General features: G+C 42.2%; 1 protein-coding gene across 2 annotated transcripts in view; it reads right to left on the minus strand.

The window, feature by feature from the left end:
* The window catches only part of TTYH3 (tweety family member 3), an 84,507-nt gene that overhangs the window by 32,440 nt on the left and 36,977 nt on the right, over positions 1–15,090 (minus strand). For both annotated transcript variants that reach the window (XM_081169567.1, XM_081169568.1), the window contains exons 2-5: positions 13,053–13,222; positions 4,600–4,711; positions 2,974–3,194; positions 2,490–2,585 (exon numbers count right to left, since the gene is read on the minus strand). In XM_081169567.1, the coding sequence (XP_081025693.1) occupies positions 2,490–2,585; positions 2,974–3,194; positions 4,600–4,711; positions 13,053–13,222 (599 nt within the window). The remainder of the gene's footprint in view (positions 1–2,489; positions 2,586–2,973; positions 3,195–4,599; positions 4,712–13,052; positions 13,223–15,090) is intronic.

Here is a 15,090-nt window from a genome sequence, read left to right on the forward strand (position 1 = left end):
CCCAGTTAGATGGGCAGCATATAAACAATATAATAAATAATAATTAAAAAAATAAATAATAAGTCATTCTTAAAAGTAGCACAAGCAGGATCTGAGTAGCATAAGCCAATTCTGCATGCTCAGGATAGCAGTAGATTTGTGTTTCTATTCCATTCTCACTGGCAAAAAACCCCCTGAAACTAGAGGACATTTAAAAAATAGCTTTGATTGCAGTTTATTTCTAAACTGGCCAGAGAGCTTTGCTGTGCAAACAAACAAACACTGCATTGAGGGGGGACAGTCCAAAAGGGAAAGAGAGCGCTATACACACATCCTCTGACACTCTTACATTAGTTCTTTGGATCTCAGCCCTTATCATTGCTGAAAATCCTTAGAACCGGCGTCTAATTGTTAAGTCCAGGTCTCTGGAATTCTTGAATATTGCCAGTATAAAACACCAGAAGATACTATGTTAATAACAGTCTTTTGAACACCAAAACACAGGTTTTCATTATTGTGTATACATGACAATAAGCAAATCCTGTTATTAAAATGTAGGCACTCCTTTATGCATAGCTAACTACTTTGGAAAACTACACCCAAGCATCACAAAACCCACTGCACAAATAGAAAAAAACACACACAACAGAATTAAAGAGATGGGACAATTAATCAAGATAATGATGACTTGGTTTTGTCATCCCACTGAGTCATGACTGTGATATCTGAATTGATAAGCCATGGTTTGCAAACAGCCTGCAAACCATGGTTTGAAGTGGGTTTAAAGTCATAGTTTGTATGAGCTATGGTCTGATGTGATGATGACTGAATGGACTAACTGTGGATATTTATTTATTAGATGCATTTACTACACTTTCTTCACCAGTGGTCCCAAAGCATGTTGCATCATTACAAAACAGTAAAACACAATACAAAAATGACGAATCACTAAAACAGCTTATTCTTTTTCCCCCATTTGCTTTTATGTTTTATATTGCATGATTAAGACTGTATCTTTGTTTTAATGGATGTTGTTTTTATATTTTACATAGTGTACACTACTTAAAAATGCTTTTAAATGAAGAAACAAGCAGTAGTTACTGCCTTTGCTCTGCCTCCAGGGGCTGCTGCACCACGGATACAGGAGTCAACTCTTGTAGGGGACTGCTGAACAGCTGCAGATATTCCTAGATGACACTGCATCCATGCCAGTCTGGGGACAGGCCTGAGTCTGGGGCTCAATTGTCACCCTGATGGATGGCCTTTGTAGAGAGGAGGACAGGGGGAGCGGATGCTCCTTCTGCTCAATTTCTCAGCAGTTTCAGAATCCCCGCCTCTTGCACACACAAATTATGACTTTGAACTGCCATATGTATTTGCAGCCTGATCCTATGTATAGTTACTCTGAAGTCTTGACCCACTGATTTCATGAGCACATACTCCCAGATCACAGGAAATTTTTGTATTTAGATCAACAGAATTCTGCAGTACCACCAAAACACCAACTGTGTAAAAGAGGTATGCAAATCCTTGAAAATGTCAAGCTCTAGCCACATCTAGTGACTTCCCAAGTCATAATGAAAACCATCACGTGTTATTGTATGATTTCAACTTGTCAAAACAAGGTATTTAATTTACACAGCTTGATCTTTTTTGTGCAATACTTTCACAAGCAATAAGGAAGCTACAGATATGAAATCCTTTTGACTCCATTAATCAACTGTGTGGATAAGTAAGTTTCTCCTGAACCATAGAATGGTAGCTGCTGTTTTGCATTTTGTTTAAGCACCTCAATGCCTTCCTTTATCAGTTTTACCCTTTTGTTTCCCAGAAACACATTCTTCATGGTAAGCATTCCCTGTCTGGCCCCCAAAATGCCTGGATTTAAAGCCTCTGTAATGTGAGATCCATCTCTAAATTAAATACACAAGTTCAACTTCTGAGCGCATATGCAAATGACACTGCAAATGACCAATATGCAGGTGTACAGTGCACGTGAAGGGGCCTCATCATCTTAACCATATTAAAAGGTCTATTACAATAAGCACATCCCCACTGGTAAGATCAAAGCACACCATAGGGACTTGGCAGTTTTTAAGATGTGGCATTTCCAACCCAGACATGCATGGGTCTAATTCTTCACCATGAGGAGTATCTTCAACCAGAGACGCAGTACTGCATTCACCTTTCTTATTCATGGAGTGTACACCAGAGACCATTAGAATTACATTCACTTTGAAGAACATTTTCTCATCTTTCCAAGTTCAAAGATGGACACAAGCACAGTGCAACTGTGTAACTGTTACATGAATGCACTTTCTTGTTAATGCCTCCAAGAAAAAGCCATGGCCCTGTCAGAAAAAAACTCCAAATGACCTTTTTAATGCAGCAAGCATCGCTCACTGAGTAAACACTACTTAACAGTGTATGGAAGACTTGAAGGGCACAGAACTGAAGATTAAAACAAGCTCATTTTAATACCTTCACATGCTGTTTCCACATCAACCTACCCCACAAGAATGGCCTTTGAGTTTCTAATTAGTCCAAATAGCACCAGCAAACAGATTAGGACATGGAACATGAGTAAGCCCAGGTATCCCAGCCACCTGTAGCAAAACCAAAACACAGATTAAAAAACAACACAGGAGACAATTAAAATGCGCAAAAGCGACAAGCAAGTCTTGGACAAGCAGTGCAATATTCTGATTCCCACACCCACTACAGAGATTGAGAAATGAATGCTACAAAGCTCATTTGCTTTGGCTTGGAGCTACATGCCATTGCATCATTATCATCGCATCAATATCGAGGCAATTCAGAATTGGGCTAAGATTACTGGTAAATGCTCAAAAACCTTTCTATTTAAAAGAGTGGGGATACTACCACTTCTAACTACAGAAAAATAGCATAGGAAGCTGAAGCTTGAACACTCAGCCTGAACAAGCACCAAAACAGCATAAAGAACACACATGTAAGAGTACACAGCCTGCTTACCTGTACCAGTCATACAGATCAATACGACCTGCCAGCAATTCTAGAGAGATGTCATCATTCTTCCAGAAAGGAATCTCTGTTGTCTGCCTCACAAGTTCATCCAAGAGTCCTTGGAGCTTTTGAACCACGTGCAGATAATCTGTCTGTTTAGCAAACATTACCTCCAGGAACCCCAAGTTGGGCTCTGCTGTTTTGTTCAGAGCAACTGCAATATTTTGCACCTGTGGATAAAGAAAGACAGGAATGAGTTCTCCACATCAGCACAGGCACACACATAAAAGTAAAGGACTAGCAAGTTGGTCAGCTTCAAGTGAGATGCTCTAAAGTATCAATCATATCCAAAAACCAGCAATGCAGCTAATTGCAATGATATAGATTTGTCCCATTAACACTCTCACACAAATCTGACAATGCATGCAGAAATACATACTAATAATCTCTTCAGGACAGGACAGGCAGGAAGAGATGCTCTGTCTAATAGAATTTCACCAGGCATCCAGACTTTGCTGCTATGTGGCAAGGACAACCTGCTACCACTATGATCTCAAACAAAATGTTGGCAAATTCATCCTGCCTCTTTTACAGGGAGGGTACTTTATTGCTCGGTGGTTGAGGGCTGCTCCAATGAAGAGAGAGAACGTTCCCTTTTCTTTGTGGGCTTGCTGCAGCAAAGCGTATTTCCCGGTACACAGAGGTGGCACTGCTAGAGCTGGCTCTACCACCACAGATCACTGTTGTGCTAAAACAGAGTCTGCAAATCAGCTCAGAAAGCACATCCACAATTCCAAGTGTGGTCAGATTTCATAAGTAATTTATACACAAGTGGATCTGAGCAAGGCTTTCATTCAGTGGACGCAAACCAAACCTTCCTCAACTCCATCACACCATAATAGACTATTACTCACTTGAAGACAAAGCAGGCCATGTGGTTTCACTTCTGTGTGACTGCCTCACATGTTGCACTGAGAAATTATTTGAGATTATTTGTTCCATGAGGACAAATTCCTGCTTTACAATAAAAACAGGTGCTAGAGGTGCCATTTGCAATATCTCCACTTCTAGACTTTCTGAAACAGGAATCCTTCCCACTTAACAATCTGCAACTTACCCTGCAAAAAAGAAGGCTAGCCCTGTTTTTAAGGGTTTAACCTAAGCATCTTCATGTAAGGAATCTCAGATAACTAAGATTGGAAAAGGCGCAGGATTGTTGCTGCTAGAGTATTGGGCTAACTGGATTATTGGTATGGCTCCCTAAGAGGCAGTTCTTTATAGTCTCATTATCAAGCAGTACAGGTGTAAATTAACATTGTGGTTTTGCTGTTTTTTTGTGTATTGTCGCTGCTCAGGAAGGTTGGGGAAAGCATTAACATGCAGCAGCTTGAACCAAGCATAATCGTGATGGAACATTACTTTATTTAACAGGTTTGACTTGCTTGGATATTTTTAGAACAAGGAATGAAAGGAAATAGAACTGCATTTCCTTCTGCTAATGGAAGCTGTCAAGGACCTGTTGGGAAGCAGATAAGAACGGAGAGGCAGACACACAGGTGGGTTCTCACCTGAGGACAAGGTTTCAACAACAGCTCTCTCCCTCTCTGTCTTTGGGGGGAGCCTTCTTTCACTTACCCGGTCTTGGACCCCTGCAACAGTGAGATTGGCGTGCCGCAGTGAAGATGTTAGCCGATGAATGCCATCACTGGTCTCCCCATTTCCATAGAAGCCAACAGCTATGCCAGCGCTGTGGGGAGACAAAATAGGAAAGAGTTTGAACATTTCAATCTATGCAGGCAGCTGCAAACTTATTCCTCATATTCTGAAGTTCTCCACAGGAAGAGAACAGTATACTATGGGCTGTAAGAAAGGTTGCAACTGGATAATTATAATCCCCCAAAGAAAGAATAAGGGGAAAAACACTTCTTGTTTGTTTGCTTGCTTTAGCTCTGAATTCTAGCTAGAAGTGTAATATACAAAGCTGATGGCCCACTCACTACTGAGCATTAGTTTTAAGACAGGGAACATTTTACTGTTCCACCTGCTCAAGTGTTCCAGCACATTGCAGTCGACTCTGAGGCATCTCCAAGGGTGCAGATAGTTCATGAGGGATGGGGAGTAGTAGTAATAATAATAATAATTTTAATAATAATTTATTATTTATACCCCACACATCTGGCTGGAGAAGCCTATTGAGTCTGTATGGACTGACTCACATTTCAGGGAAAGACAGGAAACTGTGGCCAGGCTGCCTTTCAGGGAATGTTGCCCACCATTGCTGATGTCATTGAGGAAGTCCCGATAAACCAAATAACTCCAGATGACAGCTCAGAAACCACTGCTTTAAGAGAACAATGCAGGAGGTGTGGGCTTTCTAGATTTCAAATCAAGGCTTCCAGGCTTTCTACCTTGAACTTTTGGCAGGTTACACATTCTATCCACCCAATTAGTAGAAGAAACCACCTACCTAACACAGGATACCAGAAAGCTTTCAGTTTAAAATGAGACAAGAAACTGCCCATTCCAAAAGAAAACTATCAGCAGCATCACATTTGCTTTTCATGCTCAACACTGAACGATGACCAATAGGGGAAGTTATCTTCCTAAATCCACATTTCCATCTCAGAAATCCACATTTCCATCTCAGAAATACAATGTACCATCCAGAATATTACAGTGGCAGATCTGTACCTCAGAAGTTAGCAAAATGAATGGATATGCTTCTTTGTATCCAGAATACCCCTGGTGTTTCCCATAATGCAGACGGTGTTGCTACAAACAGAGCAGCTATGGAAATCTGGTTCAGTTTGCACACACCACCACCACTACTACTACCACTAATAATAATTTATTACTTATACCCCGCCCAACTGGCTGGGTTTCCCCAGCCACTCTCGGCGGCTTCCAACAAGAGATTAAAAATACATTAAAACTTCAGTCATTAAAAAACTTCCCTAAACAGGGCTGCCTTCAGATGTCTTCTAAACGTCAGATAGTTGTTTATTCCTTTGACATCTGATGGGAGGGCATTCCACAGGGCCGGAGCCACTACTAAGAAGGCCCTCTTTCTGGTTCCTTCTCACTGCTTCTCACAGTGAAGGAACTGCCAGAAGGCCCTCGGCGCTGGACCTCAGTGTCCGGGCCGAATGATGGGGATGGAGACTCTCCTTCAGGCCAAACTCACGGCTTAATATGAAGGCACAAACACACAAGACTGCAGGCTCCCAGAGATGCAGTTGCAGCCATTCTGCTCCTCCTCTGGTTCTGCCTTCCACACTGCTGGAAATATGTCCTGAAGCCAGTGCATATGAAGAACCATCTTCTCTCACAAGAACCAGCCCTCAACCCAAACCATCCTTTGTTGCCACTTTTGGGTTTCCATCTTCTGAGGTCATGTGAGTAGCAACAGGGTTTTTCCCGCAGCAGTGCAACATTTCTGGAATACCTTCCACAAATGTTTGCCTGTGTTGCTTTCATTTAGGCATCAGATGATAAGGCTATAATTTTGGATTTTCAAGTGATTCACTGCTGTTTTAATTTTCCTAATTTGATAAATTGCAAATTGTTCTTTGTAAAAAAATAAATAACTATAGGCCATTTCAAATATCAATGTGGCATAGAAATATTGTAAATAGGAATGAAAGCTGTCAAGTTGAATTGACTCAGGACAGAGAAATTACCCACAATTAATTAAAACATTTCTATACTGCATCCCATGTTGGGCCCTGAGGTGGTGTTCAACAATACTGAAATGTGTATCCAAACACCTAAAGGATGAGCAGCAGACAGCAGGAACAGTCCTTAGGCTGCGTATTTAGGACGGTGGAAGGTCTAAGAATATGAGAATGTAACTATTATAGGTTGCCATCCCAAGCAGATGGAGAAAAGCAAAAATCTGTCACCTGAGGTGACACAAGTCCAAGGGCTGAAATAGGTACAGAAGGCCCTGTAAGATCACAATCTCCTAACTTACCTTTCTCTAGCGAACAAAGGCACATATCTAGTGACGAGATAAGCTTTCATCTTTGTGTCAGGCAAAAAGCGGATAATCCCGACTGATTGTAACTGATCCATTAAAAAAACTTTTTTTAAGGGTTTAACCCACACAGTTGTTGTATGAATTAGACAGAGGTCAGCTGGAGGTAAAATAATGGGCCGCGTGGGGGAGGAAAGCTGTCTTGCCATGTGAAAAGGCAAGGGACCCGATGAGATCATTTAATAAGATATGGCATCAACTGGGAGTTTGGAGGTGTGGCTTGTTTAAAAGACATAGTAGAACTGCATTCTGTAGAACAGTATCCGAAAGCAATACTTAAAATCACAATATTTCAAAAGTCATTATATCGTCATGCCAATATTGTTATTTAATGGTGATTTCTAAGCCCTTATTGAGGTCTAGCTACAAACAGTGAGGTTAGCTTGGGACTGAAAAGAAACACTCAAATTTTATGCTATCATGTGTGGTTCAGGTATTTCTGCAGTCACCATAAAGGTAAAGGTAAAGGGACCCCTGACCATTAGGTCCAGTCGTGACCGACTCCGGGGTTGCGGCGCTCATCTCGCTTTATTGGCTGAGGGAGCTGGCGTACAGCTTCCGGGTCATGTGGCCAGCATGACTAAGCCACTTCTGGCGAACCAGAGCAGCACACGGAAACGCCGTTTACCTTCCCTCCAGAGTGGCACCTATTTATCTACTTGCACTTTGACGTGCTTTCGAACTGCTAGGTCACGGGGATTCGAACCGCCGACCTTCTGATCGGCAAGTCCTAGGCCCTGTGGTTTAACCCACAGAGCCACCCGCGTCCCGCAGTCACCATGTTTCCTCTGAAAGCAGAGAAGGAAAGGTTCAGTAACTTCCAAAAGCAGCAGCCAATAGTCCCACACACCATGATAGAGGGAAGAGATAGTCACTGTATATAATGCTGCGGTAGATGGACCAATGGTTAAGTATAAGGCAGACTCCCATGTTCCTATGGTAATAATAATAATAATAATAATAATAATAATAATAATAATAAGCCCTATATTCTAAACAAAATGCTTGTTTAACCTGGAGGTAGGCTGTATGAATTGTGTATTGATTTGTAATGATTTGTTGGGTCTCTGGACCGTAATAAAGATTGATTGATTGATTGATTGATAATAATTTATTATTTATACCCTGCCCATCTGGCTGGGTTTCCCCAGCCACTTTGGGCGGCTTCAAACAGAATATTAAAATACAATAGTCTATTAAACATTAAAAACTTCCCTAAACAGGGCTGCCTTCAGATGTCTTCTAAAAGTCTGGTACAGAGGTTCTTAACCTGAAACTGTTCTTAACCTGAGGTACCACTTTAGCTAATGGGGCCTCCAACTGCCACTGTACCGCCACCACACGATTTCTGTTCTCATCCTGAAGCAAAGTTCTTAACCCAAGGCATTATCTCTGGGTTAGCGGAGTCTGTAATCTGAAGCGTCTGTAACCTGAAGCGTCTGTAACCCGAGGTACCACTGTAGCTGTTTTTCTCTTTGACACCTGGTGGGAGGGCGTTCCACAGGGCGGGTGCCACTACTGAGAAGGCCCTCTGTCTGGTTCCCTGTAACCTCGCTTCTCGCAGGCCCTCGGAGCCCTGCAGGCCCTGCAACCACCAGAAGGCCCTCGGAGCTGGACCTCAGGGTCCAGGCAGAACGATGGGGGTGGAAATGCTCCTTCAGGTATAGTGGACCGAGGCCGTTTAGGGCTTTAAAGGTCAGCACCAACACTTTGAATTGTGCTTGGAAACGTACTGGGAGCCAATGTAGGTTTTTCAAGACTGGTGTTATGTGGGCTTGGCGGCCGCTCCCAGTCACCATGTCAGGGTTGAATGTCAGGGTTGCTACAAAGTGAACCATGGTGGGGGCCATGGTGGAAAGGCGGCTGTTAGGCACATGGTTCACCCCCGCCAACAGAAAAAGGTTACCCATTCCCAATATGTGAGTGGCTGCCATCTGCTCCTAGAGAAGAAGAAAAAAGCCTATCCACTGCCAGTGCTTTAAGAGAGAGCAAAACCAAATCACCACACCTGATACCAGCCAGCTGTGGTTCAGACATAAATGGAAGGAACACTATGTGGGAATGGGGGATGGGAAATTCTCCATTGCATTTATCACTAAATTACTCTTGTATAAGGTGGAGTAAATTGTATATAGGCTTGTATATAGGCTTTGTTTCAAGAGCTGCCCCTCCCCTCAACCTAATTATGACCATGGGATGAAGAGATTTTCCATTTGGTGGAGGCAATTGAGGTTGTGGAAAAGCCCCCCATACCCTTCATTGACTAAATTTGACAGGCTTTTCACTGGTACTCATTACTGAATAAAAGCTGGGATTTTCAGAAATGAAAACTCCTGAAGGTCACATACAGCCCAGTGAGCACAAATTGCCTGTTGGATAAAAGAAGAGCAAAAGAGAACATGGTTGTATTCTGTTAACTATAATTTTGTGTTTAAGAACTTTGTTATGAGCAGGACCTAGTAGCTATCGGGGGTGGGGGTGGGGGGGGTGGGGAGTTAGGCTGAGTATGGCTGGATATGATTAACAAAGTTCCTTAAGAATCACTGAAATCTGGTGGGGGTTTTCTGAATAAGGGAGTGGATATCAAAAACACGGAAGCAAAGTTGTATGCATACAGGAGATGCTGTGTGTGGCCACTCAAATGACCTGTTCCCCTTATTTAGCACTAAAGTGAGGCTTCAAAATAAGGGCCCAGCAATTAATATATACATAGCCCCTCCTCCCTTTCCTAAGAAGAGACCCACCATCCACAAAAGTCTCATCTTTACAAGTTAATATTGCAGTGGCAGCAAGACATCTTTAATTAAAGGGACTTTACAAGCTGAATCCTTAAAAAAAAAAGAACCTTTGTTACTCCTGGGGACAAGTTAATATTCCCATCTAATTACCACCTTATTCTTCAACATTGGGAGAAAATGCTATTTCTGGTAGAGCTGTAAAAGCCATATTTCAACATCTGTTTGCATGTTATTTCTGCTAAATGCAGTTGTTCAAGACATTTCCCAACGATCAGAACCAATCTGTCTGGAATTTCCTGGACATATCCAGAATCCTGCAGCAGTGTTCGTATGGAAATCGGCTAAATATTCGGAGGTATGGCAGCCCATGCTGGCAGTGTTGTTTTTGCTGATTCTCCTCAGAAATAGCTCAAAAATGTCCTATTTTGGCAAAAAAGCTTAACAACTTTGGCCAAAACCACAAAAAGCTCAACAAACTTTCTGTTGTTGGGAACCCTAACTTTCTCCTCTTGTTTCTCTGGTGTTTTATTATTTATTTACTCATTCATTCATTCATATAACACCCTTCATCTGAAGATCTCAGGAAGGTTCACAATATATAATGATGATGATGATGATGATGATGATAATTCTTCCAATACTTTCCACTATTTCCAAAGATCACAAACAAAGCACACCTCAGAAAATCTACAGCGTCCATAGGTACATTAAAAGTAACAAATGTGTTTTTGGAGGATTGGAATCAGAATTGGAAGGTACCCTGGAATTCCCTCCTCAATTCTTGATCTACCAAGCAAGACATCTGCAGCATTCCTGAGTCCACCCAGGCTCTTCTTTAATACCTCCAGCAAAGGAGACACCAGCTCCTGAGGCAGTCCTGTTCCACAGTCAAACAGTTCTTACCACTAGGATGTCTATCCAAATGTTTAGCTGAAATCTGCTTCACTGCCATTTCTACTCATTAGTTCTAATCCTGCCTATGCATGGCAGCTGCAAGAACACCTGCAGCCCAGACACATCCCACAAAAGACAACAGAGTGCCTTGGTGGCTGCACCCCAAGTCTCTGATGGCTACCTATGAGAAACCCTAGATTAAAGCCATGGTTAGGAACACTCTCCTAAGAGACCAAAAACAAGAATCCTCAAATCACAGTGCTTAAATAAAATTTGCTATAACCACTTTCTCTTCAACATATGCGGGATTGTTGTTGTTGTTTAGTCGTGTCCGACTCTTTGTGACCCCATGGACCAGAGCACGCCAGGCACTCCTGTCTTCCACTGCCTCCCACAGTTTGGTCAAACTCATGCTGGTCGCTTCAAGAACACTGTCCAACCATCTCATCCTCTGTCGTCCCCTTCTCCTTGTGCCCTCCATCTTTCCCAACGTCAGGGTCTTTTCCAGGGAGTCTTCTCTTCTCATGAGGTGGCCAAAGTACTGGAGCCTCAGCTTCAGGATCTGTCCTTCCAGTGAGCACTCAGGGCTGATTTCCTTCAGAATGGATAGGTTTATCTTCTTGCAGTCCATGGGACTCTCAAGAGTCTCCTCTAGCACCATAATTCAATAGCATCAATTCTTCGGCGATCAGCCTTCTTTATGGTCCAGCTCTCACTTCCATACATCACTACTGGGAAAACCATAGCTTTAACTATACGGACCTTTGTTGGCAAGGTGATGTCTCTGCTTTTTAAGATGCTTTCTAGGTTTGTCATATGCGGGATTAAAAGTCTGCAAATGCAATGCTTGATGGTAGATTGAGGAAAGGGAGTAGAGGATAACCCAAAATAACATTCAGAATGGGCAAGAGTAAAGGCAAAAGTTAATTGTGCTATTCAAAGCTGAAATGTTTTGCCCTCTCCAGAGACCCTGAGTATCTCATGCACCAAGGTGCTGCAGATCTGTTGGTCACACAGCAATGGGTTGGTTGCCAAGAAAGGTCCGGTAAAAGGGCTAGAAATACCACCGTTTAAAAGACTGGCAGTGAATTTTTCTAATTGCTCAAGGTGCCAAGAGATCAGAAACAGCTACAAGGACCATTGGCTGAAGTTTTCCCTTTGTAAACTGCTGATCAGTCTTTTGATAAATGCAATTTAAAATGCAGAGAGGCATCAAAATAGCTCTGTGGATGGACAGAGGTCACCCCTGTGTGCTGCAATATAGTTTGAAAGCTAATCTATCTCAAGCTTTGATGCAGAAAGAGCAGAACTTCTGCCCTGTTCACTTTAGAAAAATGCTCCATGAATCATACCTGTCTGTGGGCAAATAAGCTCATTATTACTAATGCTACCAGAATAACCAATTTGTACCAATCATCATCCCCACTCAAGAGCAGAGAGGTGAGGAGCCCCATTCCCTCTACTGTCTGCCCTGTTCTAAATCTCAGGTGGTGAACAAACTTGTTTGCTTGCACTTCCAGCTTTTGCCATTCAAACCCAAGCAAATAAACTCTCCAAGGAATCCAGGGTTTTTCTTTAAATTGTGTGAATTCCATTTTAAAAAATGGGGGTAAGAAGAGTAGCTTACTAGCTGTGCTTAGCACAAAACTAGTAAACAACAAAAGTTTCCCACAAAAATCAAGTCGGGAGAAGACAATAAGGATAAGGCATTTGAAGGATATTTCAGATATTCCTGAAGGTTAGAAAAACAACAAAGATAGAATGCCAGCTTGACACTGCAGAACTACATGTTTGTTTCTATTCTAAGGACAGTATGACCTTGAATGGGGGATTACCTCCACATGCTACTCTCAGAGGAAAGCATTACAATCACTCTTGCAGTTTTTAGTATGCTCTGTGCATGCAGATAACTGATAATCAAGTTAGGACTTGGTGGAAACAATTTCCTCCTGCAAAGATGGGCCCATTCAGCTGGCCTGCCCCCACTGATGGATCCTGGTGGATTCCTGATTTTCTGGGGGATGTGTTGTAGGATCAGTTTCATTTTACATACTCTGATGATGTGGCTTTCTAAGCAATATACAAAGATAAGGTAGGCCTTGCCCAGAGGTTTATGATCTAACAGACACAATGCTAAGCCAACAGTTTCACCACAGATCTACACTGACTTAAGCAGCCCAATGAGCCTGGATCAGGAAGAGACCAAAAGTTTATTTACACTTACTATGGAGCCAGCTAGGGAAGAGAATATTATCTTGTATCATAGACTGGTGAAGGCTATGTTTGAAAAGCTACAACTTTGGGTAGCTGGCTGGGTAAATGTGGCAGCAGTGGCAGAATGAGAAGGCAACTTTATCTCTGCCTTTGTCAGATTAGTTCTGTTTGCCCTTCTGTTAGTCTGGAGGAGGGGGAGGACTTACCTGCAGACCAGAGTTGCAATGATGACACACCAAGCTGTACAGCAGCAATCTGCATTCAGCTGTTCTTCAGTTTTTCGATGGCGACAACATAACCAGAAGGAATAGAAAAGGAGGAAGAGGAGATCCAGAGCAAGGCAGGACAGAGCAACACCACCCAGCAGCAAGAGGGCCTGAGGAAGAGAGAGAGAAAACAGTTAACCGAGAGGCATTTCCATAGCAGGAATATACAAAATCACCTTTGTGGCCCAATTGCTGTGATCTCCACAAGTACTATTGCTCACAAAATCTTGAGAGGCCAGCAAATAAGGAATTCCCTTTTAAAATCCAGATTGAGTCACAGGGGGAGTTTACCTGGACTGTATTTTAAGTGAGGGCTACTTCACATTTACAGCTTATTTCGTTGCATCACTGATTAGAACTGGGGGCATATTTTTGAAGTATGGAGGGCTGAAGGCCACAAACATTGGCTACCACATGAGCTAAGGCTCCTGTCACATGAAAGAGGCTCTTAAACTAAGGTTACCAGATTTTTTTCAAGGAATCCCGGGACACTTTTCAACTTCAATGGATTTTGTATGGGGACTGATATGTAAATCTGGGGACTGTCCCTGGGAAATGGGGATGCCTGGTAACCTTATCTTAAACCCACTCCTCCTCAGTATGAATAGACGAGGCTTTTGTAAAGTCCTTCATTAATGTGCAGTTTAAAACTGAAAGCTAAGCCTGTGAGAAAACATTTTTCTTCATACAGTTTATTGCACAAAGTCATAATTTAGGCTGATGGTTAAGTACACTGGTAGCATACACTGTGGCCACAGAATTCACTGCGCAGCCAAATGCGTCTCTAAACCTCCAAATCTGGGAAGAATGCGTGTAAGTTAGACTTCTTTGCTTTTCTCAGATTGCATGCATGTAGACCACTGAAAAAGCATGGTAAGAGGAGTGCCATCATGGTAGAAGATAAAGGGCTACTCTGGGGGCTACATGGGGAGCCTATCCCTCCCAGACTTATCTTTATTAGCTCAATGCCAGAGTGATGCTTTTAAGAAGTTACGAGATCTTTCCCATAACCCTTTTAAATCATGATACTGTTCTTCCCCTCCACCCAAAATACCTCCCTTTTCTCCTCTTTTTCATTTCCCCCTACTTCTAAATTACCATGCCTTCTTTCTAGATTTGCTACAAGGATTATTTAAGACAAGCTGATCAATTGCATCACATCATGAATGGGATAGCTTTGGCTATGCGACATCACTGAGGGCAAAACAGAGCCAACTGAGAAAACGGGCCATGCTGGAGTAGTTTCTGCAAAGTCCTAACCCCCACACTGCAGCATCTCATTTCCAGTGCAGGAGAAGTGCAAATCACCATTTGCTGGATGAAATGGTAAGCAATGATTGGCTGCAAGCCAGGGAAGGAGGTAATGCATGAGATTGGGGTTCCTTTAAGGCTTTTTCAGGTAGTACCAAACCACAGTTTGGTATTACATCTATACCAACTCAGTATGAGGAACTCAGATGTCATTCTAGCATGACTTATTCAAATTCATTCATTTTCTGCAATTTAAACACACACACACACACACACAAATACTTGAACCAATTGCTTTTTGGACACAAATCTGGAGGTTACTGACTGTAAAATGACACTGAATTGCAAGTCCTGGAATGGAGCCCAAGAGATTTGTGCCAACACAGTAATGTTAGTAACCTTCACTCCACAGACAAATCTGTCCCAGAAATGTGCAATAGAAGGGATTTTATTTTTAATCAGTTACGTCTCTTTTGCCCTTCCTGTCCTCTTGTAATCCTGATAAAATTACAGAAAGTATGAATTTTTAACAATAAAAACTCTCCCTTAGCCTTGGAAATGACATTAAAAATACTACAATTAAATGAAAAGTTAGTCCTAAAAACAGGTTGACTGCCACTATACAATTGAAATACCACAAAAATGCCTGCCGAAAAGAAAGCACAAACATTTGTGCTTATCCTTGCTGGGAAACTGAGCAACACCAAAGCTTTCAGTTAAGCAAATA

This window comes from Podarcis bocagei (genome assembly GCF_964188305.1).
Source record: "Podarcis bocagei genome assembly, chromosome: 14".
NCBI lineage: Eukaryota > Metazoa > Chordata > Lepidosauria > Squamata > Lacertidae > Podarcis > Podarcis bocagei.